The sequence below is a fragment of the Barbus barbus genome (assembly GCF_936440315.1).
Source record: "Barbus barbus genome assembly, chromosome: 3".
NCBI lineage: Eukaryota > Metazoa > Chordata > Actinopteri > Cypriniformes > Cyprinidae > Barbus > Barbus barbus.
Window position 1 is genome coordinate 20,235,955 of NC_136731.1, and position 25,794 is coordinate 20,261,748.

At 37.8% G+C, this 25,794-nt stretch overlaps 4 protein-coding genes across 6 annotated transcripts; 2 read left to right on the plus strand and 2 right to left on the minus strand.

Moving 5' to 3' along the window:
• Window positions 1-612: 612 nt before the first annotated feature.
• colgalt1a (collagen beta(1-O)galactosyltransferase 1a) lies at window positions 613-13,983 on the minus strand. Of its 2 annotated transcripts, XR_013782293.1 has the most exons (13): window positions 13,585-13,983; window positions 9,887-9,997; window positions 9,692-9,809; window positions 7,149-7,283; window positions 6,863-7,067; window positions 5,138-5,257; window positions 4,985-5,061; window positions 4,795-4,901; window positions 4,575-4,707; window positions 3,683-3,810; window positions 3,376-3,582; window positions 2,160-2,777; window positions 613-1,517 (listed from the first exon to the last, which is right to left on the minus strand). XR_013782293.1 is itself a non-coding variant. In XM_079383768.1 (12 exons), exons 1-12 carry the CDS (start codon window positions 13,803-13,805, stop codon window positions 2,510-2,512), a joined length of 1,830 nt encoding a protein of 609 aa, XP_079239894.1. In that variant the 5' UTR covers window positions 13,806-13,967; the 3' UTR covers window positions 616-2,509. The 2 variants fall into 2 exon arrangements, 1 of the variants encoding a protein (XP_079239894.1); XM_079383768.1 differs by having other exon boundaries at window positions 616-2,777; window positions 13,585-13,967.
• Window positions 13,984-15,751: 1,768 nt separating this feature from the next.
• On the minus strand, window positions 15,752-18,799 carry LOC306849017 (6-phosphogluconolactonase-like). The gene is made up of 6 exons (XM_079383853.1): window positions 18,050-18,799; window positions 17,434-17,703; window positions 16,835-16,942; window positions 16,646-16,747; window positions 16,301-16,441; window positions 15,752-16,160 (listed from the first exon to the last, which is right to left on the minus strand). The coding sequence occupies exons 1-6, from the start codon at window positions 18,110-18,112 to the stop codon at window positions 16,014-16,016; spliced, it is 831 nt and encodes a 276-aa protein (XP_079239979.1). The 5' UTR covers window positions 18,113-18,799; the 3' UTR covers window positions 15,752-16,013.
• On the plus strand, window positions 18,465-20,613 carry LOC306848992 (uncharacterized protein). Of its 2 annotated transcripts, none has more exons than XM_079383799.1 (4): window positions 18,465-18,898; window positions 19,464-19,566; window positions 19,670-19,772; window positions 19,872-20,613. In XM_079383799.1, the coding sequence occupies exons 1-4, from the start codon at window positions 18,660-18,662 to the stop codon at window positions 20,489-20,491; spliced, it is 1,065 nt and encodes a 354-aa protein (XP_079239925.1). In that variant the 5' UTR covers window positions 18,465-18,659; the 3' UTR covers window positions 20,492-20,613. The 2 variants fall into 2 exon arrangements, with proteins under 2 accessions (XP_079239925.1, XP_079239926.1); XM_079383800.1 differs by having other exon boundaries at window positions 19,464-19,551; window positions 19,872-20,605.
• Window positions 20,614-20,813: 200 nt separating this feature from the next.
• On the plus strand, window positions 20,814-25,217 carry LOC306849002 (uncharacterized protein). Its single transcript, XM_079383817.1, has 4 exons — window positions 20,814-21,210; window positions 22,244-22,374; window positions 22,461-22,578; window positions 24,052-25,217. Exons 1-4 carry the CDS (start codon window positions 20,955-20,957, stop codon window positions 24,603-24,605), a joined length of 1,059 nt encoding a protein of 352 aa, XP_079239943.1. The 5' UTR covers window positions 20,814-20,954; the 3' UTR covers window positions 24,606-25,217.
• The last annotated feature ends 577 nt before the right edge of the window (window positions 25,218-25,794 follow it).

The window sequence follows — 25,794 nt, forward strand, 5'->3', positions numbered from 1 at the left end:
ATATTAGAATTATTTCTGAAGGATCATTCTTTTCAAATTTCTCTGTTCAAATTTAAAGTGACACAGGTGTTTCAAGGTACATTTGACGATCAGTTTTACATCTCAGTACACCATATACTGCATGAATTGAAAAACTGTTAATTAACTGTGTTAATTAACAAATTAACTTATCAGTGTCTCAAAGCCATGCAACATCATGGTAGCATCTGTTGTGCTTCACAACACTGGTAAAATCAGCAGTGACAATAATTAGCTACTGCACAACATCCTATAGCAATAATTTGTTCCGAATCTGAATCTTTTTATATATCCTCTAAAGCATTTAAGCTAACTTTACCCACCAATGAAGTGAGATCTACACTCAAAGCAATAGACACATCATCATCTATCTTCAGCATGCAGGAAAATAGTTTGCAGACCTGTGCCAGCAGCATGGCGTTTGTCTTATGGCTACACCGCTGTGATATAAATAAACCTGGAAGACAGATATAATGTTGATATGGCTGAAAAATGGTCAAAAATAAATGGCACGTCATTCAGTATCTCTACGGAAATGACATGCAGCCTCCATTGAGTCTGCTGGAAATAAAAAGACATATTTCTTCCAGTGAAAATGTTTTAACCATTCTTTATATTTAAGGCACAGTTGGTGAAATACGGTCACAGTTACATACATAGTGATTTAGCAACATTGTGACTAAATAGCGCAATGACACAAATTCATATCAAGCACATTTAAAGCCTGATCAGCTGTCCTGTGTCAAAAAAGCAAAGAAGTGAGAACCAAAAAATGGGACTGTTGACGTGTGGAATGTGTGTAAACCTTTAATTGCTGTCCTGATGACACGACAGAAAAACCACACAATGAGGCGTTTATGATTGTTGGCTCTGATGAAGGGAAGTAACACAACAAAGAGGGTAATGGTATCACAAGGCCTAAAAATAACAACGTTTCATGTCTCTTTTACTATTGTTAAGAATGACTATGTTCATGTCTGGAATGTGAACACTGCAAGAAAAATATTAGCTACATGTGATTATTTCAACTTTTTTTTTCAGATTGATTAATCAAACTGTTCTAAAAACACCAGTGGACGGAAAATATCCTTAAGATAAAATTCTTCTTAGCTGCTGTTTTCCTCTTATTTTTAAACTTAAAGGGATAGAGAGCTTTCTGACTCTGCATGGACAGCAACACAACTGCAATGTTCAAAGACCCAGAAACGAAGCAAGGAAAGGACATCTGTAAAATAGTCCATGTGACATCAGTGGCTCAACTTCAATTTTGCGAAGCTACGAGAATACTTTTTGTGCAAAACAAAAATAATGACTTTATTCAACAATTCTTCAGAGGGGTCAGAGAGCTCTCAGATTTCATCAAAAACATCTTAATTTGTGTCCTGAAGATGAACAAAGGTCTTACAGGTTTGGAACGACATGAGGGTGAGAGAATTTTCATTTCCAAAATGAAGAACTTGCCTTTTTTCTGTTACAAGAATACAAAACTTGCAAGAATAGTTCACCCAAAAATGAAAATTTGTTGACCAATGGATCCTCTGCAGTGAATGGGTGCCGTCAGAATGAGATTCCAAACAGCTGATAAAAACATCACAATAATACACAACTAATCCACACGACTCCAGTCCATCATGCCTTATGTAATCTATAGAAACAAATCTATTATTAAGGCACTTTTGGCCAAAATACACAAGTCCATAATCCATAATATTATTATATAACCAAAATATTATTGTTTTAGACTGTTTTTGCTTGTAAATGGTACTTGATTATGCAAATTTATGCCCTGTTTTAGATGAAGCTGCAGGAAGCGTTATTATGGATTATGAACACATATTTTGGCCACAAGTCACGATGTCAAAATGTCATGATGTATTTGTTTCTTACAAACACACCGTTTTTTACTTTACAAGACATTAATAGATGGACCGGAGTGGATTACTTTGTATTATAGTGATGTTTTTATCAGCTGTTTGGACTCTCATTCTGACGGCACCCATTCACTACAAAGGATCCATTGGTGAGTAGGTGAAGTAATGCTAAATTTCTCAAAAATGCTCTGATGCACAAACTCATTGACATTTTGGATGGCCTGAAGGTGAGTAAATTATCATTTTTGGGTGAACTACTCCTTTATGAATTTTTCAAGAATTGCCCTTAAGAACATCCTTACAAACTTAACATTTATCTTAGTAAATCTTTCTTAAGAAGATCTTCAGGAATCCGGCTCCTGGCATTTTTATCACAGGATAAAGTGAAGAACAGATGCTGTTGTCATCAGAAAGCTCAATCAGGCCTATGTTACAAATTGGATCTACAAATAAAGGGACAGATGTTTAAACTCAAAAACATTTTTTTTTTTTTCCAGGCAAACAACCTATTTAAAAAAAATCTCTAAAAAGGCCTCTTCTGGTCAGATATATTGTGCTTATAAAGTGGAACTAGACTTTGCCCCCAGAAGCAAGTTTAGAGGTGTGTCCAAAACAATGCATCATAGTTCGTCTCGGGCTGTTCTGTCCAGAGGAGACTGGAGCACATCTGAGTTTTGGGCCTCTGTGCTGATCTCAGCCTGTTCCCGGGTTTTACCCGAGCGCCTCCTGTCCCAGTCTGTGCGCACTTTCTCATTGTCCCACACCGTGGAGGTTTCTGTGTCACTGATATACCCAGCTTCACCCGTGTAGTGTGACGGAAACACAAGCAAGGGCTCCGCTGAAAATGCTTTCAGGTCCCTCGTCTCAAACTGATCCATGTAATCCGATCTGAAGATGATGATGGTATTAGAAGTAAAGATGAAGACAGAGTGAAATTAGACAAAGGCAAAACATATAATAACAACAATAATAAATACATTTTCTGAAAACTTTGCCAATTAACTGTATTTAATATAAGTTTATATACAACTATAACACGTTTAGTTGTTATTAATATGCAACTAAGTGTTCAAAGAAATTACATTTGGCTATGGACGATGTTTTTGCCACTGAATACATAAAAAAAAAAGGTAACTAAATTCACATCTCACAATTCTGACTTTGCAAGTTTATATGCTGCAATTCTGAGAAAAAGTTAGAACTGTGAGATGTAAACTTGCAACTGTGAGAAAAACTCAATTTTATTTCTCACAGTTTGTTTGTGTGTGTAAGCATACACTCTATGTTTTGGTGTTCAGTGTGTTTGATTGACCGATATCGATTACATTCTAAAACTCGCTTTAGACTATAAATCACAGGACCTTCTTGATGACAAAACACTCAATAATTGATCTAGAAGTAAGTAATGTTACTTGGGATGTGCAGAAATTCATATTACTTGCATATATGAAAATGTGTAGAAATTTCCTCCATTTGTAATACTTACACAGGATGCTTATTAAACATAATAGGAAGGAACTCGTCCACAGGCAACATTTTACTGAGTGGTTCTGCTTTGAGGAGCTTTTTGGCTCCTTTTAATGACATCATGTAGCCCAAGGTCCAATAGGAATAGTCCGCCTCCACCAGGTTACGAATGTTTGGTACTGCCTTCTCTGGTCGGTCCACTTGCATCCTCTTCCTCCCAACATAACTGCAAAAACACACAACAACCGACATGAACAAAGCTACCATCAATACATAAACCAGAAATTGAGTGCAGCCAATGATTGTACACAAAAAGAGCCACTCACATGAGGTCCCAGTCCAGACCCTTACTCTCCACCTCACGCATCAGATTCTGCAGGCGGCGCTTGAAGAAAATCTCAAACCGCAAATCATCTTCAAGCACCAGTGAGGTCTTCAGGCCTCTGTCTACAATCTGTGTATTAAAGCATACAAACATCAAAGCTTCAGATGCTCTCAAAAACCCTTAGTCTATATTCACATTCTCTTCCAAAACCTAGTGAGCTGCCTAATTAGACAATATTTTACGGCAGATATTAATACAAAGCTCTTCCAAAACATAGGTAGCCATGTTTGCTACCTTGTGAGAAGCTTTGTTCAATGACAAATCGGCTGTCCGTGAAGTTTTATTTCACTTACGATTCTGTATTAGAAGTCATGCCTATACTACCTTTAAAAATTCTAGGGTCAGCAAGATTTTTACAAATGTTTTTGACTGAAATTAATACTCATCAATATTCAGCAAGGAGGCATTAAGTTGGTCAAACGTGACAGTAAAGACATTTATGATGTTACAAAGGATTTCTATTTCAAATAAATGCTGTTCTTTGAACTTCAAAGAATTCTGAAAAAAAGGGTCATGATTTCCACAAAAATATTAAGCTATAAAATATTTCAAAACATTATTATGTTTTCATCATTGATAATAATAAGATATTTTTCTTGAACAGCAACTGAAGGATTTCTGAAGGATCATGTCGCTGGAGTAATGATGCTGAAAATTCAGCTTTGATACTACTGGAATAAATTAGAACATAGCTATTTTAATTGTTATTAATATTTTACAGTATTAGTGTTTTTAATGCATTTTTACCAACCAATGGTACATTTCAATGGTAGTTTATTTAGGTGACTCACTAGATTTGGGAAAAGAACTACAAACTGGGATTTGATCCAGACCTCTTTCCAGATGTTATAGTGGGACAGGAAGCAGCCCAGCTCTCCTTTTGTCAGAGGTCTGCCATGGTATGGGTCACTGTAGCCGGGAAGCATGTGGATTCCCATAGTATGGACCTCACTGACGTTCATAGCTCTGGCATTTAAAAGAAAGGCTGTGAGCAAATGTTTCATGCCAGAAATGAATGCTGCATTTGTTTGAAGGTAACAGAAGTGAACTTACTTGCCATCAACAGCTGCTATAATCTTGCAGTCGATTTCTTGCTCTCTCAGTGCCCTCAGCATGCGCTCACGACGGTCGGCCCGCCGCTTGAGGTTGATCATAAACACCTTTTAAAGCACATAAAAAGCACACTGAATACAATGTTAAAAAAAGAACCATTCCAATCAGCACAATTAACCCACATGTTTACCTCATCAAAGTCCATTTTGTCAGGTCTTTTGACAGGTTTGGACAAGTATCTGGAAGGCTCAACTGGAGGATTTCGCACTGGAAATTAAAAGAGGTGGTTACATTTGATAAAGCACAAGTATACTTTTTTCTTCTTTGTAAAGCTGAAACGTACCATTGACCTCCAGCAAAGTATGAATAAAGCTGTCAGCTTCATCCTGCATGGTGCTGTGGGCACGAAGAGGCACTGGGAGATGCCCATAAATCTCTTTGTTACAAATAAACATTTGTACCTCTGCAAAAACCACAGAGAATACAAATAAAAGTGTGAATAGGCACAATATCATCTTAAAGGAATGGTACATACAAAAATGCAAATTCAGTCATCATTTATACACTATCATGTTATTTCAAACCTACTTGATGCTCTTTTTTCTGTGGAACATAATAGATGATATTTTAAAAAACTAGTTTTTTTGCCATTTAAAAAAGTCACTGTGGTCCAAAAGTTTGGATTTCACTGTAAATATTCTTCAAAATATCTTCTTTTGTGCTCCACAAAATAAAGTCAGTCATTTAGGTTTGCAACGACATAAATGATTTTGATTTTAGGCTAACAGGCATGCATTGTGGGTATCTGTTGTGGCACCTACTGTAACGTGGGGTTTTGTTTGATGGTCATGTTTTCATGTCTTTTATTTTGGAGTTTAATAGTAATAATAATAATTCATTACATTTATATAGCGCTTTTCTGCTTTTCTAAGCACTCAAAGCGCTCTACATTGTGAGGGGTGGTGTCTCCTCGTCCACCACCAGTGTGCAGCATCCACCTGGATGATGCGACGGCAGCCATAGTGCGCTAGAACGCCCACCACACACCAGCTTACTGGTGGAGAGGAGACAGAGTGATGAAGCCAATCAGTGTAAGGGGATGATTAGGAGGCCATGATGGTCAGAGACCAATGGAGAAATTTGGCCAGGATGCCGAGGTCACACCTCTACTCTTTTCGAAAGACATCTTGGGATTTTTAAATGACCACAGAGAGTCAGGACCTCGGTTTAACGTCTCATCCGAAAGACGGTGCTTTTTGACAGTATAGTGTCCCCGTCACTATACTGGGGTGTTAGGACCCACACAGACCACAGGGTGAGCAGGCCTCACTAACACCTCTTCCAACAGCAAACTAGTTTTCCCAGGAGGTCTCCCATCCAGGTACTGACCAGGCTCAACCCTGCTTAGCTTCAGTGGGGAACCAGTCTTGGGCTACAGGGTGATATGGCTGTCTATCACCCTGTGATATGCTGTTTAGTCATGGTCCCTGTTTGTTTCATGCTTCCCTTGCCCTCATGTATTCATGCTATTGGTTCTCTTGTTCATTGTGTCATGTTCTGATTGGTTGTCCTAGTCATGTGTCTGGTCTCTCATTGGTTGTTCTTGTCATGTGACCTGTACTGTTTGCTATAAGTAGCCATCATGTTGCCATTGTCTGTTGTCGTATATTGATGTTGTAACCTGCTGTCTGTGAGTCTAGTCTGTTCATGCCAAATCTGTTCTGTTCAAGTCTGTTCATATCAAGTCAAGTCTCTGTTCGGATTATGTTTGTATTTTGGATCACCTTTTGTAAATAAACTGCACTAAACATTGCACACTGAGTCTGAAATTTTCGCATGCGTTTTTCCATTTTTTTTTGTATTCCCCATCCTTTCCAATCAAAATGGATACTATGGATGCGAAAATATAGAAAATCGAACCTGATCCGATTTTTTTTTTGACAGACGAAAGTTTTGGAGGCAGTGTGCAAACGTGAGGTCGTATTTATTTTTTAACGTGTGAAAATTTTGGACTCAGTGTGCAGTGGCCTTTAAAACTCGCCTGCAGTGGACTGAAAGTTACACCTACCTGCCATGCGGGCTGAAAAAGCAAAGACTATAATGTCGTCAAAAGCCCAGGTGTAGTCTGGATGTGGTGGGTGAAAAGCAAGCAGTCTGGAAGCTTCTTTCCGCAGGTCAACCAGGAATGTCGAGTGCACCATGGGAACAGGAAAGCAACCCCTACGCACTTGCTTGCGCATGGGGATGTAGGCAGGGGTTCGTTTATAGTAGCCCTGGAGAAGTTTGATATGTTTGTTTTTTCCTATTTCTGAAGAAAGTGAAAGATTACATACACGTATTCAGAGGAACAGTACCTGGGATGTCATTCCACACCAGAAGTTTGAGTAGGCAGCACGAGACTCCATCATTGGTGCCACAATTGTCTTGTTCTCCTTTATCAGTTTCCACAAGACGTCTCGGTTGATCAGGAGGTTATCACAATCAATCATCTGGAAAGATATAAAATAACAATACATTTTCATGCATGCATAAGCTACCTACAAAAACAAAGCTTACTCAAGCATCACCAAAAGGCATATCAGGAAGTAAATTCAAGTCAATCACGAGTCTAAATCAGTGGTGTTCAATGTTATTGATTGTGTCCAACACAGTATTCAAGGGTCCCCCATTAAGATATTTCTTCTAGTGTATTCAGTGTATTCAATACGGCTTGGATTCAATTTCTTACAGAAACTGGGAGTCATGCCCTAATCCTGATTTATTTTGTAATTTAAGAAGTTTCAAGAACTGTATGTACTTAATGAGTGTTCACATGTAGCCTTTGACAGTCGTCATTTAAACCGTCACTTCTGGCCAAAATACCAGAGTGCATCCCTGTTCATCCCCCGTTGTGCTTTCACACCAAAATCCACCGATCCATTTGTTTAGGACTGTTTTGGCTCATAAACAGAACTTCATTTGTGCATATTTCTCTCCTGATTCAGACAAAATTTTTTTGGAGTAAGCAATTTTATGGATAAAGGATGGAAAGTAATGGTCACCACTTTTCACTTCAAGATGTTAATGGATGGACTGGAGTGGTGTGGATTATTGTGATGTTTTTATCAGCTATTTCGACTCTCATTCTGACGGCACCCATTCACTGCAGAGGATCAACTGATGATGTAATTTTACATTTCTCCAAATATGTTTCTATGAAGAAGCAAACTCATCTACATCATGGATGGGTTGAGGGTGAGTACATTTTAAGCCTTTTTTTTGGGGGGGGGGGGGGGGGGGTGAACTATACTAATTGCAGTAAAACTTTGCAATGTAGTGCTGAATTATGATTCCCCTGCTTCTCCCTAAAACACAAGAAAATGAGACACAAGAGTCCACAGTTGATGGCATTTCTTTATGCTCTTAAATTTCACCTTATTTGAATGGCAAAATGTGATTGAAATTTACACTGCCCGATTACTTCAGTTATCTCAATAACAGAGATTAGTAGTAGCAGTAGTAGTAGCCCTTTATTGTCACTAGTCACAAGTACCAGCGAAATTAGCCATCAACCTGTCCATACATACACAACATACATACAATACAATATGACAGGGGGATGGACAGGACAGGAAGACAGGGAATTGAGGAAGAAATACAGCTTAAACATGAGGAAGGAGGGGAGAAAAAAAAATAACCCCCAGACTATGCTCCTATGGGAGTACAGTGTGAGAACAGGAAAAAACACCCAAGCAACAAAAGCACATAATCAATACACCATAGACACACGACTTGCAACAGGTGGGGGGTAATCCAGGTCCTACAAACAGCCATCCGGTCCAGCAGCTATTCTCAGCGCCGGTCACAGACCCGCCTGTCGGACTGGCGGAAACAAAGCGGCGAAGGCGAGGGATCGGGGGTGGGGGGGTGAATGGAACGTCTGTATATATGGGTATGTGTGTGATGTGAGTTCGTGTATTTGTAAGCATGGAGATTCGCCACGCTGGTATTCAAATCAAGTTGTCTCAGTCCACAGATTGTGATACCGACACAGCAATTGCCATGGAAATGGCCTTGAGCGGGACCCAGATGGAGTCGACAATCAGCAGGTGTCTGTGCAATGGGGGAGGAATGCAAGAGCGTCTCACTGCAGCGCTCTTCCAGGGGGTTGTTTTGGGAAGCCGAAAGATAAGATTGTGAATTGTTTGGTCTTGGGGCGAGTAGCTGCATACCAATTTCACAGCTACTCTCTTTTTCCATTCTATCTCCAAATCCATCAATTCTTCTCAGCAAAGCCATGAGCTTATCCGTGATAAAATCCATATTGCGGTTGATAGTTTCAGTCTCAGTGCTGACCGCTCTGCCCACTGCTTCAATCATGACGGGCAGCCTTGTGAGGCTTTGGACAGCTGTTCCCGTCTTCTGAATTCTCTGATAACCCAGGGCAAAGTCTAATCCAATCAGCAGAAACCCCGTTATCATGGTTCCAAATAGGTAGATGTCTTCAATGTCCTCCACGGAAAGAGCCGCCAGACACACGACCCGCCATCTCTCCCATGCGTCCATCGTGTAGCCAGTAGCGAACGTTCCAGCAGGACAGCCAGGTTCCCCGAACCCAAAAATGAGGTCAATTGCGTTGGGAGACCAGTTGTTTGGAGAGCAGTGCAGAGAGAGTCTCTCAAGTATTAGACAGTAGACGAGACGAGACGAGAGACCAAAGCAGGGAGGGTAAGGGTAGGAGAGGAAAGAAAAATGCATCCGCCTTCGTTGAGAGCCAAAGTAGAAAGATCAAATAATCATGATAATCAGATGATTAACCAATAATTAAACCATTCAATAGCCACAAGTCTCTATTTACCAACTTGGAGATTCATGGTCCTAACGAAGAGAGAGGACAGTGTGTGGTAAGTAAACTCACCATAAGATAGTCTGCCCACATCTCTCGTGCAGAGTCAAGTGCTGCCTGCCGCAGTTTCATGACGTAGGCATAGCGCTCATTCGTCCAATCCTTTGGTCCCTCCTCATCATGATATTTTCTGAATGAGAAATGTAGTACAAGAAATGCAAAAATGAACCAGTTCCATGAAACCACAAGTGAAGAAACATGACAAACCTTGGTTCCTCCTTTGGTCTCCACTCCACATAATGGTAGAGTTTCTGTACATTGATGAGCCAGTCTCGCAGTAGGTAAGTAGTGTTGTCAATATTGTGGTCGGTTGCCACCCTGCCAGAAACATACAAACGGTGCTCATTATATGCAGTTTACTTTCTACAGAATACATTATCTGGTTGAAACTAAAGATTGCATGGGCTAACCACAAGATTATGATTACCTGCACTCTCACAGAGTATAATCACACCATATTTAAGAAGACATTTCAGTGCATAATGTATATTTAGACCAGCAACAGGGAAACGAGTGAAGAAACACAAAAGCTCTAAATTAAACTCTATAGCAGAACTAGTCTAAAAGGTTAGCAGAACATGAGAAGTGAAACTGCCAAGCTATCGGGTTATCACGGAGAGACAGTAACAAAGAAAGTAAACAGACAGGTAGCGTCCCATTCTGGTGAAGACATAAGTTAAACCACACATCCTAGTTTTCACCTGCTCTGTCTCAGAATGAACAGATGAGTCTCCCAGAGCAGAGCGTGAAACAGCATAGCTCTACAGATCCAAACAGACTTAACCCATCAACTCTGGCCAACAGCTACTACTACTACAGTACAAACTGATTCTTGAGGGAACTTCAAGTCAGATTTTTACAAAGTCTATTATCAAACAGTTATATCAGTGGTTTTCAACCTTTTTTACTCAAAGGCCTCTTGCTGTTTAGCACAATACAAGCTATTTCCGGTATTTGTGCTGCAATTGACAAAGCTGCTTGTTTTCGAAACCTTTTTATTAACAGAAACTAGAAATATTGATAATAAATTAATTAACCACAATCATTTTGTGACTTCAGAAGTTTCATGAAATGCATGTTCTTCAATTCAAAAGTTATTTAGGGGGAAAATAAATATTTGTACTATTTTTATTTTAATATATTTTATTATTATTTTAACATTTTACTTCAGATGATAGTTATATATATTAATAATAATTTATTTATTTTTAATACTTTTTAGTATAATCTTGAGGCAGAAGGTTTCTGAGGCCCCTAGTTATATGAGTGCCATTGCATTAATAATAACTATGTTAGGTCATAACTGACTAAACTAGGTTCATGTACATTAATTTCCACTTCTGCCATCGTGCAGAAGTGAAACTGTGCACTTGTTATCTTAAAAAGCTATTTCTACTTAATCTAACCTTAAACCGTTATTTTTGTTGTTGTACCTTAACGTAATCGTGTGAGTTCAGTCATATAAAAAAAAAAAAAAAAAAAAAAAAAAAAAAAAAAAACAATTAATGGATTTAAGGGATAATCCAACCAAAAATTAAAATTCTGTTATCATATTGGCCCTCATTTTGTATGCATTTCATTTTTCTGCTGAACACAAAGGAAGGTATTTAAGAAAATGTTGGTAACCAAACAGTTTTGGTTCCCATTGACGTCCATGTTTGTTTACCTATATTCTTGAAAATCTTCGTTTGTGTTCCACACAAGTAAATCATACAGGACGAGGGGAGTAAATGACAGAATTTTCGTTTTTAATTTTTTTATATACAGTAAGAATAAAAATAAGCAAAGGGAAGTGAGGCGAAATGGGGTCACCAAATGACACGAGCCGAATTCAAACCTGGGATGTTAACATCAACGTGTTGGGGCATGTGCACTAACCTCTAGACCACAGCTCCATCACCTGACAGCTATTTATTAACAAAAAAGCTTGATCTGCATGCTGTCTGTGAGACCCATATGCTACCACATAAAATTTCAATGCATTTCTGTTTTGCAGTGTTCACTCCTGAAGAGCACCGTAAGCAGCTAAACTGATTGTATTATGTTTATTTCCTTGTCGTTATATGACAATTCAATCTGTGCCACGACTACGGCAAGCTTCAGAGCATTCTTGGTAACTGACACCTTTACAACAGAGCTCTTCATTCACTGGTTAGGGCAATGACAACTTAAAGGGAAAATTTCAAGTAATGCTGGCAGAGATGAGCAGGACACAGTAAGTATGGCAAAGCCCCTCCCATCTAATTTTTTCCCCCTTAAATTTGCCTTCCAGAACATTGAGTTGCTGGCAGACAGATGTTCACAGGCACCAAGAATGAAACCCTAGTCCAAAAAGCAATTGAAAGTAGTGCAACAAGTAACAAATCTGACCATGTACTACAAAACCAGTCAGAAGGGTCAATTTTTTAAAATTGAGATTTATGCACAACCTGAAAGAAGAATAAATAAGCTTTATATTGATGTATGGTTTGTTAGGATAGGACCATATTTGGCTGAGATGCAACTATTTGAAAATCTGGAATCTGAGGGTGCAAAAAAAAAAAAAAAAAATCACCTTTAAAGTTGTCCAAATTAAGTTCGTAGCAATGCATATTACTAATCAAAAATTAAGTTTTCATATTTATGGTAGGAAATTTACAAAATATGTTCATGGAACATATTAATTAATATCCTAATTTTTGGCATAAAAGACAAATCGATCATTTTGACCCATACAATATATTGTTGGCTATTGCTACAAATATACCCGTCCTACTAATGACTGGTTTTGAGCTCCAGGGTCAAAAACGCGATACTAGTGTCTGGTAAAAAAGACAGGGGTAGGCCTATCTAATAATGAAGTACTAGTGCAGCTCATGTAGATACTATTAAGTACTAGAATAGTTACTTGTAACATAGTAATAATTCCTAGTACATATTAATAACTAAGTGCAAATAGCCCATCTTGTTGGCAAAGGCTATTTACACTAACTCCGCGGTGCATGCTTTTTGAGGCGAGCGACCCGAGTTCGAGCCCACCTTTTTCCAAACATTTTTTTCTCCCTTTTCAAATCTCATATCGCATCAGAAAGGCATTTATTTTTAATAAAAAAATAAGGAAATAATCAAAAAGTTGAAAATAAAGTATCGGGTAGAGTTAGGGTAGGTAGGTGTAGGGGGGGGGCTTTTTTGTCCCAATAAGGTGGCATCCATTTAATAAATTTGAATTAAAATTATAATTTACACTCAGTACGTTATTACTGCGTACTGTTTTATAATGTACTACAATACTGAGGTGCAGATAATTGCCACTATTTGCAATAAGTAGTATAAATAGCAGAACATCTTGCTATTTTAACAGTGTAAATAGAATCTATAGCTATGCACTTAGTGTAAATAGCATATCGTTAAAAAATACTGCTATTTTCACTTGGTGTAAATAGAATCCATTGCTATTTGCACTTAGTGTAAATAGAATCCATCGCTATTTGCACTTAGTGTAAATAGAATCCATCGCTATTTGCACTTAGTGTAAATAGCATCTGTCACTAAAAAAATATGCTATTTGCACTTGGTGTAAATAGCATCTAATTGCTATTTACACAGTGTAAATAGCATCTATTGCTATTTGGACTTAGTGCAAATAGCCGCTGCCTATTAAGAAATAGTTAACAACTGGAAACAGCGTACTACTCGGACGTTAAGTTTGCTACTATTAACAACAGAGGAAATGTAGTTATCACTTAGTATGTTATGAGTAAGTACTAACGTTAGACACTTTTGGAACACTTAGAAGTAATGGAAAATTCGTTCTGCACGCGCACACTACAAGCATTATGACGTGTTATGAGATTCTACCATTATGACATCAGTAACATAAGAATCTGACTCTGAGCAGCTGCACACACTCACACACACACTCTTACCACACCGCGATCCGGTCTTTAGGGTAATCGAGGCGCTCGATAGTACCGAGGAAATGTGGCAGCGAGTGCTGGGCGTTACGGCAGATGAAAGCGATCATTACTCGGGGAGCTAATATAGGAGACTCCGGACTCCAGCGCTCTTCGTGGAAGTATCCTTGAGCTGGTCCAGTGTTCATCAGGCAGGACCACAGCACCGACACGAACAACACGAACCAGAGCATTGTACAGCACACACTCTTTACAAACAAGCATTCAAGCTCTTGCAGCTAAAGCTAACCCACACAGTTACACCCAGAGGTAGAAAGTTAAAACGGGTAACTTTAGTTTTAATAATTCCGCCGACCAAAATCAGCCAGCATTGACAACACTGCAGTTTGGAAGACGAGCGAGTTAAAGGGGATGTTACGCTGACGTTTAAAGGGGAGGGACACCTTCTGGTAAATCTGCAAACTAAGGGCACTGATAGTAACACGTTACATTCATTTAATATTTCAAATCATTATCTGTCTTCATAAAAAATATCTAGCAGTTTCATAATGCATTCAAAAATGTATACATCTCTCTCTCTCTATATATATATATATATATGAAAATAAACCAGCATTATTAATTCATTACAAAAATCTATCCTTTCATTTAACTAAATCAATTGAAAATGGGGGGGGGGGGGGGGGGGGGGGGGGTCTCATTATGAAATAAATGTTTTTCTCAAATACACGTTGGACACAATTATTGGTACCCATAGAAAACTTTAAACAATATATCAAACAGCACCTACACCATATGTTGTTTGGGAGGGTTTCCAGAAAAGAAAATGCTCTCATCCAAAAACAAACTCCAGCATATTCAGTTATCAGACACGACTGGAACTTCAAATGGGACTGGCTTCTATGGTCAGATGAAACACTCAAGATGGGTTTGGTGAACACAGGGATAAAAGTACCCCATGTGTACAATGAAATATACTGCTGTATTTTTGATGTTGTGGGCCTATATTTCTGCTGGAGGTCCCGGACATCTAGTTTAGACACATGCATCACTGATTCTATCAACAGATAAAACATCAATAAGTAACTGACTCTGTTAGAAATCTTATAATGGGCCATGTTGGGATCTTCCAACCGTACAATAATCCAAAAACAATCCTTAAAAGCAACATAAAAATGGGCCGCTGGGCACAAAACCAAGCTTCTGCTATGGCCATTCCAGTATTGAATTAAAGGGTACCGTTAATTGTGTCCAATGTGTATTAGAGAAAAACATTTTTCATAATGATATTTCCCCTCATTTTAAATGATTTTTCTCCAATGAAAGGTTATTTTTTTGTGAATTTTTAAAATAAAAGATCAAAAGGATTAACAATGCAGATTTATTTTCACAGCATTCTTTGTTCATATTTACTAAGGGTGCCAACAATTGTGACCACGTGTGTAACTGTAATAACCCTGTATATAACACCAGACACTATGCACTGAAAAAAAGCAATTTTCATTCAGAATGGCAAGTAAATTTCCAAAATAATTGCAAAGAAACGGCAAGTAACATACTGAATTGCACATGGCATTTTGAAGTAGAAAGTATTGTAGAATAGTATTTTCTTGTAAATAAACGTAGAACACACAACTAATTCATTATCCATTCACCACACTCACTTATTTTATTTTTATTTTCTCATTTGCACATACTTGACCTGTACATACATAGTCGCCTATATTATATATTGTGTATTTTTTTTTTTTTTCTGCTGCTTTGTACATTGGTTATTGGCTATTTCTTGTTATTTTGTTTTATTACCTGTGTCCTGTCCTGTTACTGTCTTTCTGTTGCACTGTGGAGCTTCTGTCACTACAACAAATTCCTTGTATGTGTAAACATACTTGGCCAATAAAGCTCATTCTGATTCATTCTAAAACGTACTCCAATAATCTGTATTTTATTTTACTTTATTTGTTTCTGCCACAGGATTAAAAAAAAAATAATAAAAAAGTAATTACGACTTATCAATTTTTAAAAAAAAATTCCCTGAATTTCTAAGTTCATATCTCACAATTTGTTCCTTTTTTCCTCGCAATTCTAAGAAAAAAGTCAGCAACGTTAAATATAAACTTTCAATTATGAGAAAAAAAGTTTAATTGTAAGATAAAAAGTCACAATGTAGCATGTAGCATTAATGTAGCATTAGTAAACAGTGTTTCTGTTCTGTATATATATATATATATATATATATATATATATATATATATATATATATATATATACATACAATAAGAAAGCTTCATATATCCCAAAATAGTTTTACAGTAGTATTATGGTTATAATGATAATTTTCGTGTGTAAGCGCTGTGAAGAAAAATCTGTGCAAACATAGGGCTTTTTAAGGACTCCATAAGAATACTAGACAGTGTTTCTAAAAGTTCTGTCTCCTAAATTCAGAGCTTTGTTCCAGGACCTGGCCTCTCCACCGGAGACATGAGGGAGGCAGCTGCTGGCTCATCCACTAGCCAGAAGAGTTCTCCCTGTTTAGGTTCGACCAGAGCTGCTGGAAGTGCAGGGCCTTCTCCACCCTCCAATACTTGCTATAAAAGTACAGAAAATACAGAATCAAAATTGGAGCAGTAGGAATATCGAACTAATAAGGTAAAAATGTAACAATGACAATTAAAGATATACAATGGGGTCCAAAAGTCTGGACTGAGACAAAATAGAAAGTGCTTACCTTGAGTACAGGAGCTTTGCTGCCCCCAGTTGACACAAACACTACACATCGAGCAGCGTTAACTGTGGGTAATGTCATAGTGACACGCTGAGGCGGTGGTTTGGGGGAATCAGAGATGGGCGCCACTGTCCTCTGGCTTTCCTACAAAATCACATGTCCCATAACACAAAGATACTTTAAAAAAAGAAAGCCAATAAACACAAAACCATACCAAAACAGATAGGACAGGAGCAACAGGATTTCGTAATAAGTGACATGCTAAACTAAAAGTAGATGTTATATTAATATAACAGATATTAATATAAAAACCATTAATTGCTGCTTTATTAAGAATTTATCTGAAACCTGTAATAAAGGATGATCTGGAAAGAGAGAGCAGGTGTGCCCATCTGGTCCCATTCCCAGCAACAGCATGTCAAAATCTGGAACTTTCTCTGTGTTAAAAGCCTGCAATGACAAAATTCTATTAAGGGATATGTATTTGAAAAAAAAAATTGAAAATCTATGTAATCTGTCTAGAAAACGAAATTGCACCTTGCTCAGTTTACCAGCATAGTCATCAGCACATTCTTGCACAGGCAATGAAGGATCTATAGCCAAAATCCTTTCTTCTGGAATGCTGATTTTCCCAAACAACTGATTCTGTAAGATATAAAAATCAATCAGTAATCATAGTTTTCACATGACACGATCAGCCCAGATTATTGTCATGTTTTTATCAGCTGTTTGGACTCTCATTCTGACGGCACCCATTCACTGCAGAGGATCCATGATTGGTGAGCAAGTGATGTAAAGATAAATTTCTCTGAATTTTTACACAAAGAAACAAACTTACCTACATCTTGGATGGTCTGAGGCTGAGTAAAGGTTCATTTTTGGGTAAACTAATTTTTTTACGAAGGACTGTATATGAATTGCAGTTGCCCAAACTTGCAGTTTGTTCCCATATATTTGATTGCATTCATTTGATGGGTGATCTAAATTTTTTACAGGACTGTGTAGCATTTCTATAGATGTTTTACCTCTTGGCCTCTGTGTCATGTGACTGAAAACTATGAATTGACTTGTTTAGCTCTACAGGTTTTGTAGTATAAGTAAAAGACTGCCACTCCTTCTAATATGCACCGAGTTACCTTATATAAGCCATAAGTGCTCTCAGGATCAGTGAATGGAACGAGTCTCTCATCGCAAAACCCAACGAGCCATCTGCTGCAGTCCAGGTTTGGGACAGCAGGCAGCTCCTTACTCAGGATGGACACCAAACTCCCTCCTGAAAGGCCCAGAGAGAAGCTTCCACCTGTGCTGAGAGCCTTCTCTGCTCGAGAGGACACCAGCTGGGCCAGAGTGGCTCCAAGCTCGGCCACTGAGGGGAAAACCACCACTCTTCGTCCAGACATAATTCTCTGAAATAAAGAGAGGCAATGATTATGCCAGTCAGTTCAGATATGAAGCAATGCACAAATACATACGTTCAACTTTGCATGATCAGAAAAAGGAAACAATAAGTTAACAGCTGCCTGCAATACAGGTCTTATGAACAACGTGTACTGTTGAATTTGATTGGGCAGTGCAGGTTTAATAAAGTCGAATGAATGAAGGAAGTATTGCACCGAAATGTGAGTCGTAGTATAAGTGCACTAAGAGCCTATACCGACAAACTCGGATAATAATAACGCGTCAAAATGATGCTTCGTGCTTTTAAACTTCCTTAAGGAAGCTGTAAAAACTAAGAAATTACATTTCACTCACCAAGGAATGTTTTCTTAATAGTGAGATTTCCTTTACGTGCCCCTCACGCGCTCTGACCGACATCCAATCGCAGAGAACGTTGCCTACTGTTGCATTCTGGGTAATGTAGTGCTGACTTGAGTCGAGCTCAGTTTCGAAATATTCAAATTAGAGTCTCAAATACCATCATAATATAATATAATATAATATCCAGGGTCACATATAGCATTATCACAATATGTAGGGAATTCCAATTTATCTGCGACAATTTAAGACTATTATATGTTTTGGGAGCCTAAACATTTTCTCCATAGATGCAAAAAGACGTTATATCAGCAGTAAATAATCGAAGATTATATTTACAACAGTGTATTTTCCCTCTGGCTCGCAATCAAACGGCGCCATTTCAATAGATGTCGCTAGTCCGCCATATTTTGATAAATCATTTCCACTGAGCTAAAGATAGGAGAAATAGTGGGAGAGGGAACCGTCGGTGTAAGATTACAACTGTGGAAACATTTTATTTGGCATTATTACGTTAAAACATACGACTAGCTAAAGTATATGAATAGCAGTCGATTCTGTATATATCTGTAAAAAAAGTTTGACTTCCTTTCGATAGTTTGTGGAGATGCTGTCCACTCTCTCCTCTTTCCAGACTCAGTTAGCGTCCATCATGGACACACTTGTGCAGACAGCAGTGTTAGAGATAGGCAGGCTCGTGGATGAGGAGTGTGAAGTGTTGCTGTCGGAGGTGACCCGCAGCCGCAGTGAAATCAGCTCTCTGAGGAAGAGACTGAGGCTGATGGAGCTCCAGCCGCTGGCAAACACTGGACAAACACCGACAGAGAGGGTCACATGTCTCAAGAGGTACTTACACTCTTTAGCACTTATTTAGCATGGAATTTCATATACTTCATGAGACAAATATATGCAACCAAATGTTTATTTAACACATACACACACACACACACACACACACACACACACACATACACACATATATATATATAAACTCTATGCAGTCTCTATAACTCTATAACTTGGCCACAGTCAAGGTCATGAACCATACTCATTTAGATTATACTGGAATAGTTAAGATTGTTTAATGTTTTTGAAATAAGTTGCTTGTGCTCAAAAAGGCTGCATTTATTTAATCAAAAATACAGTAAAAGCAATACAATTGAGAAATATTACCATTTATAATGACATTTTAAAATGTAATTTATTCCTGTGATGGCAAAGCTGAATTTTCAGCATCATTACTCCAGTCTTGTCCAATTATCACATGGATAATTATATTTTAAAATATATTCAAATAGAAATCAGTTACTTTTAAATTTTAAGAATTTTTCACAATATTACTTTTTTTTCTCAAATAAATGCAGCCTTGAGCATAAGAGACTTACATTTTTATTTTTCTATTTTTTATTAGTGAATGTAGCCAAGAAGAGATGCACAGCCATTTGAACAGGCGTAGAGGACCAAGAGAAGGCGTCCCAACAGTAATTGAGCAAGACCAAGTAGGTTCTCTTCAAGTAAATATCCATATTAATGGCCTTTAAGCAAAAGAGCTGTTGAAAATGTAATGTTTCTATTTCATACAAATATGAGATATAATGTGATGTCACAATGTCAAAGGACAGTCCAGAGCAGAAGTGTGAGGTAAACCATCCAGTTAGTATGGTAAAGCAGGAGCAACAGGAAGTAGATGTTTGGATTGGTCAAGACAACAGTGAAGCAGGTAACTAACTGTTGTATAATGGTGGATAATTTTAATTTGCCGGTGTTTCTAAATAATTTATAACTTCCTTCCACTTACATTACTCTCACTTAACCACAGGAACCCAATGTGGTGAAGCTGTGAGCCTGTCACCCATCGAGGATGTTCTCAAAACTGTTCCTTGTGTTGGCAGAGGAAGTAGAGGAGACGCAACAGCAAGAGTCCCATCTAAAGCAGAAACACCAGAAGTGAACAGAAACCCCTCACCCAGAACAATCACAGTGAACCAGACTGTGCCAAATGGTGAACCAAACATGTCTTTCAGTCACGCACAGAGCTTGAGTGCATCAAACTCCACAAGAACAAACAGTGCCAACACTATTTCAGGAGACAAGCGTTTTGTTTGCTCCTATTGTTCGAAGAGGTTCAGGTGTTTTAGTCAGCTTACGATACATCAGCGGAGCCACACAGGTGAGAAGCCATACAGGTGCTCGCTCTGTGGAAAGAGGTACATTCAGAAAGGACACCTGTACACCCATCAGCGCACCCATACCGGAGAGAAGCCATATCAATGTTCGCTCTGTGGAAAAGGCTTTATTCAGAAATGCACTCTAGACATGCATCTGCGAAGTCACACTGGAGAAAAACCCTACACTTGTACAAAATGTGAGAAAGGGTTCACGACCAAATATAATCTTAACAAACACTTGTCATGTCAGACTTGCAACAACATTAGTTAATGACAATAAGCTTGAGTAAATGTGCTGATATTAGTTTCAAACTGCATTGATTTGCACAGAGATCATTTAAAAAAATGTACTTAAACATGTTCTATTAAAATTATTTATTGCATTAAACACATGAAGATTATTTTCATTTTTTTTCGCAATGCAAGTAAAAAAAAACCTCATATCATATTAATAAAAAATACTCTTGTTCTTTTCGTGCTCCTATAAATCTAAATAATTTTATTTGTTAATTTCATTTGTCTGATGTTATTCTGAATAGTAGCATTATTTTTCTCGTATTTTCTATGCAGTGTTTTACGGTATTTCATCCCATGATTCCTTGCAGCCAAACGCTATTTATGGTTTCTACAGAAAGACTGTACCGAAAATAGGGACAGTGACTGCCAAAAAATAACTATATTAAGAGTACAGTGGAGCCTGCATTTTCTCCAGACATTGTAAAGCGACGGACATCATGAATACTGCTGATTTTCAGACGCAGCTAACATCCATAATGGAAATGCTGGCGAAAACAGCTGTTGTGGAAATAGGCAAACTTTTCGAGGAGAATTCTTTGTTGCTGCGATTAGAGATTTCACGCTGTACAAACGAAAATGAATCTCTGAAAAAGAAATGTCGTTTTCTGGAGAATGAACTTCAGTCTGCTCGGAAAAGCGCTGGAAAGATGAACGGGACAGAAGCTCCTTTCAACCATCATCTGGGACTTACAGGTGATTATAAGACGCGTGTTACTGCTGTGAATTTGCCTAAATTAAATGCGGCGATAGATGGTCACATGAGGATGTGCAGGCTAATTAAAGACCTGAGCTGGTCAACTGTGTTTAATCCCCACAAAGGGTAATGTTGTTGCCCTTGAGGGACTGTTGCTGATGAATTGTGCTAGCGGATACTGTAGTCTTTGCTGTAACGTTAAGTGAGGTCATTTTTAGGAAACGACATAATTCACAGATTAGTGAGCAATATTTGATAAATTGTAATGCACAAACTTTCATAGTAATATCTGGCAATTGTCCATATCCGTCACCATTTACATTCTGGAAGAGTAAATAGAAAATAATGTTGCATTCTTCTGTTTCAAATATCATGCTCGCTTCAATTTCTGAAAATGTTACGTTTGTCTGAGGAAAAACAAATGTTTTAATCCTCTTGACATAAAACTATTTCTGGATCTGTGGAGTAGGAATGGACCCAGAACATAAACAATTGAACACCCCCAAATACGGTATAAATGTATTTGCAACTCTTGTGTCAGTTCACTCGGTTGTGATGTGTTTTTATGAACTTCAGACATCCAGTTGTCTGAGATGGTTCTCAGATGGTCCACCATCCTACAGTTGATGACCATTTGCAACTATGAAAGTGTCAGTTTCTTTGGGTTGATGCAGTTATTCTAATGAAATCACATGAAGCAGAATCACATTTTAAGGCAGGGCACTGCCACTGATGTTTTGCAATATGGTGTGACAATTGTATGATTCTATTGCAAGGTATGCCAAAAATGGAACGATACTACAAATGCAGTACATTTATTCCAAAATTATTGGGATGGGGTTGAAATAATGTAACATTTTTGAGTTGTATATTTCAAGGCTATAGTTCTTTTGGCCTGTGGTAGGAAAAGCTCAGATGAAACCTTTTCAAATAAAATTGTATGTCAAAATTGAAGACATGAAAAGCTCTGTTTGTTGAGAATGTGTTTTTGTAGGAGTGGTTTAGCCTAACTAATGCCCACATGTTCAACAGACAACAAACACCAGCCCACAATTGACAATGTCTTTGGTAAGGAATGGTGCATGAACCTCTGGAGACACGAGGAATCTAATGTCGGTCAGAAGGACGACATGCACCAAGACTCTTCAGTCAACGCAGAGGAGGTTGGTCTCGCATACTGCTTACGTTTTTTTTCATGTAATGTCAGAATGCAGCTTACTAATTCCTCCTGTATTGTCAATAATTTTAGCCAATAAATTTGCTGGATGAAGAAACAGATGTGATTATGATTAATGAGGAGACGCTGAAGGATGACAATTACACTGGGAAAAATAAACCAGAGGAAGACGAAAGTAGCAGTTTGAGAGGTTTGTGGAGAGAAAACTTTGGAACAGCTGGTATTAAAGAGATAGTTCACCCAAAATTCAAATTTGCTGTTCATTTACTCACCCTGAGGCCATCCAAGATGTAGATGAGCTTTTTCTTCAGTAGAACTGTAAAGACTTTTAGCTGAAACCATGGTCCTTGGTGATACATAAAGTGCAAATTAATTGCTACCTTCATTTCACGGTAAGAAAAAAAAATTATATACAGGCACAACAAAATTAATACCCATGGCTCTTATGAAGCGAAACGATTGGTCTGTGCAAGAAACTGAACATTATTTACAACATTATTACTGGAGTATCTGGAGTTCATGAACAAATCATTCTTTTGAACTGTCTGAAACCGTCTGCCACTTGAGCAGCTCAGATCAACAAGTTACTCAATCAAAACTCACTTTTGGACAAGTCTAACATTCACTGATTGAAATGAGACAAAATACAGGCGTATATGATCCTAGGATGCTGGTTTTTGCCAACTCATTCAGCGCTCAAGTTACTCCAACAGTCACTGAACTGAGGAAGTGGTTCGGACTGAAGCTGAAGACCAATGAGCCAGTGATAAGCGCATATGTGAACTCAGCACTTGAATGAAGGGGTTAAAATGTACGTTTTAATGTTTTTTTTATCGTTTATATAAAAAGGTGAGTTGATTAAGACTACTTTATTCACTTTATGTGCTTTCTTAGACATGTAAAACAACCATGTTTTACATCATTATTGGCTGCTTTAATAACATACATAAACATCAAGGAGTCGGTGAATCAATTATTTGAACCAGTTCATTACAACAAACTGTCCAAAAGAACCAGTTTGCGGAAAATAATCAGACTTCCCTGTATAGCCTTAGGCTATAATGTTGTAAATAATGTACATTTTCTTGCACAGATCATGTCACACTCTGCCAGGGAGCGAGGAGTACTTCAAAAGAGAGTCTTTAATAGTCCAACATGGAGCAGAGGAGGCACAGGGAATGACGTTTAGAACTGACAAACATACACAGAAGGACTGGGACTTTTAAACATAGGGTAATTGGGGAAGACGACGAGACACACCTGGAGCAAATTAACACAATCAAAATGAGGAAAAAACCGGGTCACCGGGAACACATGGGGAGCAAAACACACACAAAACAGTCTACAAGCCTGACAGATCAATCGTTTTGCTTCATAAGACCGTAATATATTGTCAAGAGCCACAGGTTTTCATTTCTCATATGCCTTTTTTACTTCTCAAGGTGACGATAGCCATTGATGTGCATTTTATGAATCACCAAGGACTTTTTTTTCAGCTTATGAAAAACTTTTTTACTGTTCTACTGAGGAAAAAAAATGTCCCCTACTTCTTGGATGGCCTGAGGTTGAGTAAATTAACAGCAAATTTTCATTTTTGGGTGTACTATCCCTTTAACTTTTTTTATTATATTTAGATGTTCATGTTTAATTTATTGAATTCCAGGATCTGCAATGACCAGTGATGAGAGATGTGTTGCCCAGATCTCTGATGATTTTATCACATACACGGTACCTTCAGATGACCAAGACCAATCGAATGTACAGCAGACACAAGCTGAAGAACAATCTCTTGATGGAGCTACACATGGAGACATCACAGTAGGGTCAGATCTAAGCCCTGATGTTGGATTTATTTCTAATAACTTGAATTTCAATGAGACAATTACAACAAAGAACAAATTCAAGTGTGTGTTCTGTGGGAAAACCTTTGAGTATTTAAGCCATATGACAAGACACATGCGAAAACACTCTGGAGAAAAACCTTACATCTGTGCAGTTTGTGGTAAACGGTTTGCTCAGAAAACATATCTCACAACTCACCAGCGCACTCATTCTGGAGAGAGGCCGTACGTGTGTATGGAGTGTGGAAAGAGCTTTTCTCAAAAATCTTCTCTTAATGTACATCTCCGAAGCCACACCGGAGAAAAGCCTTATAGGTGCTCACACTGTGGCAAAAGCTACGCCTTCAAAATTGCGCTTAGAACACACCGATGTTAAAACAGAAATAAATTGATACTGAACATTGTCTCCTTATTTTTAGTATAAAACCTCTGTCTAGGTCATTATAGAATATCCTTCTTATCTGTTGTTATAAAATAAATGTTAAAAAATGGGAAAAAAGTCAGAGTAGACAAAAATACTGGTTGTTTGTTCACATGTGCGCAATAATAATGACGCACTAACACTAAACAGTTTCCTATTATGGTAATTTCCATTGATTGCTGGCAATACGTTATGGTTTAAACACTGTGAAATGTGTTCTTGTGTGTAGTTTTCTGATACTTTGGAAAAGGAACTATGGATTTGTTCATGCTGTAACTTTTTGTTACATAACGTTGGTAACTTGATATTTTTACTTTTACCTTTTGCCCTCCCTGAAATATTTGACATTGCACCATTGTTTTTATCTACTTGACAGTTTTCTGAATAAAATATGTTTTTTTTGTATCAATGTGTACATTTTTACAAAGTAGTACATTTTTGACTCAAACAGATCATCAAATGTTTAAGCATATTTGTATTAATCATATTAAAATTCCTTTTGCAATTGCTTCAAATCCTTCATTTGAAGCAATTGCCTTTCCCAATAAAATTTACATCAAAACTTTCAATTTTATTCTATTGTTATACACAAGACCTCACAAAATTTTCATTCAGTTGGACCATGTGGTTTAAACTTTACATATTAGATTTTCAGTTTTGTAACTGTGCTCTTGTAAAGCATGTTTGAGACAGGATAACCAAACATCACGCTTCAATTCTTGTCCAGTTTATTGCAATTCTTGGTTACAAGGTGTCCTTGTTACAGTGTAATTATACATTTGTTAATTAACTGCACATGTACTTATGATAAAGGTTTGGCTTAGGGTTATTTGCATGTAATTATGCATAATTTACTGCTATTATAATAGTAAGTACATATAATATGTGTAACAAGGACATGTAAGAATGTTACCCAGTTTATCTGAGCTTGCAGTAGAAAAGACAGCAATAGATCATGGGTTGTGTGAAAGAGCCCATCAGTGAGGTGGACATATAATTAATAACACTTTTAACATCATAATCTTTAAAATGAAATGAAAGTAAATTGTGCTTGTGTGATATACTCCTCTCTGCTGACATATGCAGTGAACAACCAATCCCACCTTCTGCATTTGATGAGCCATTTTACACGGAAATGCGCCTC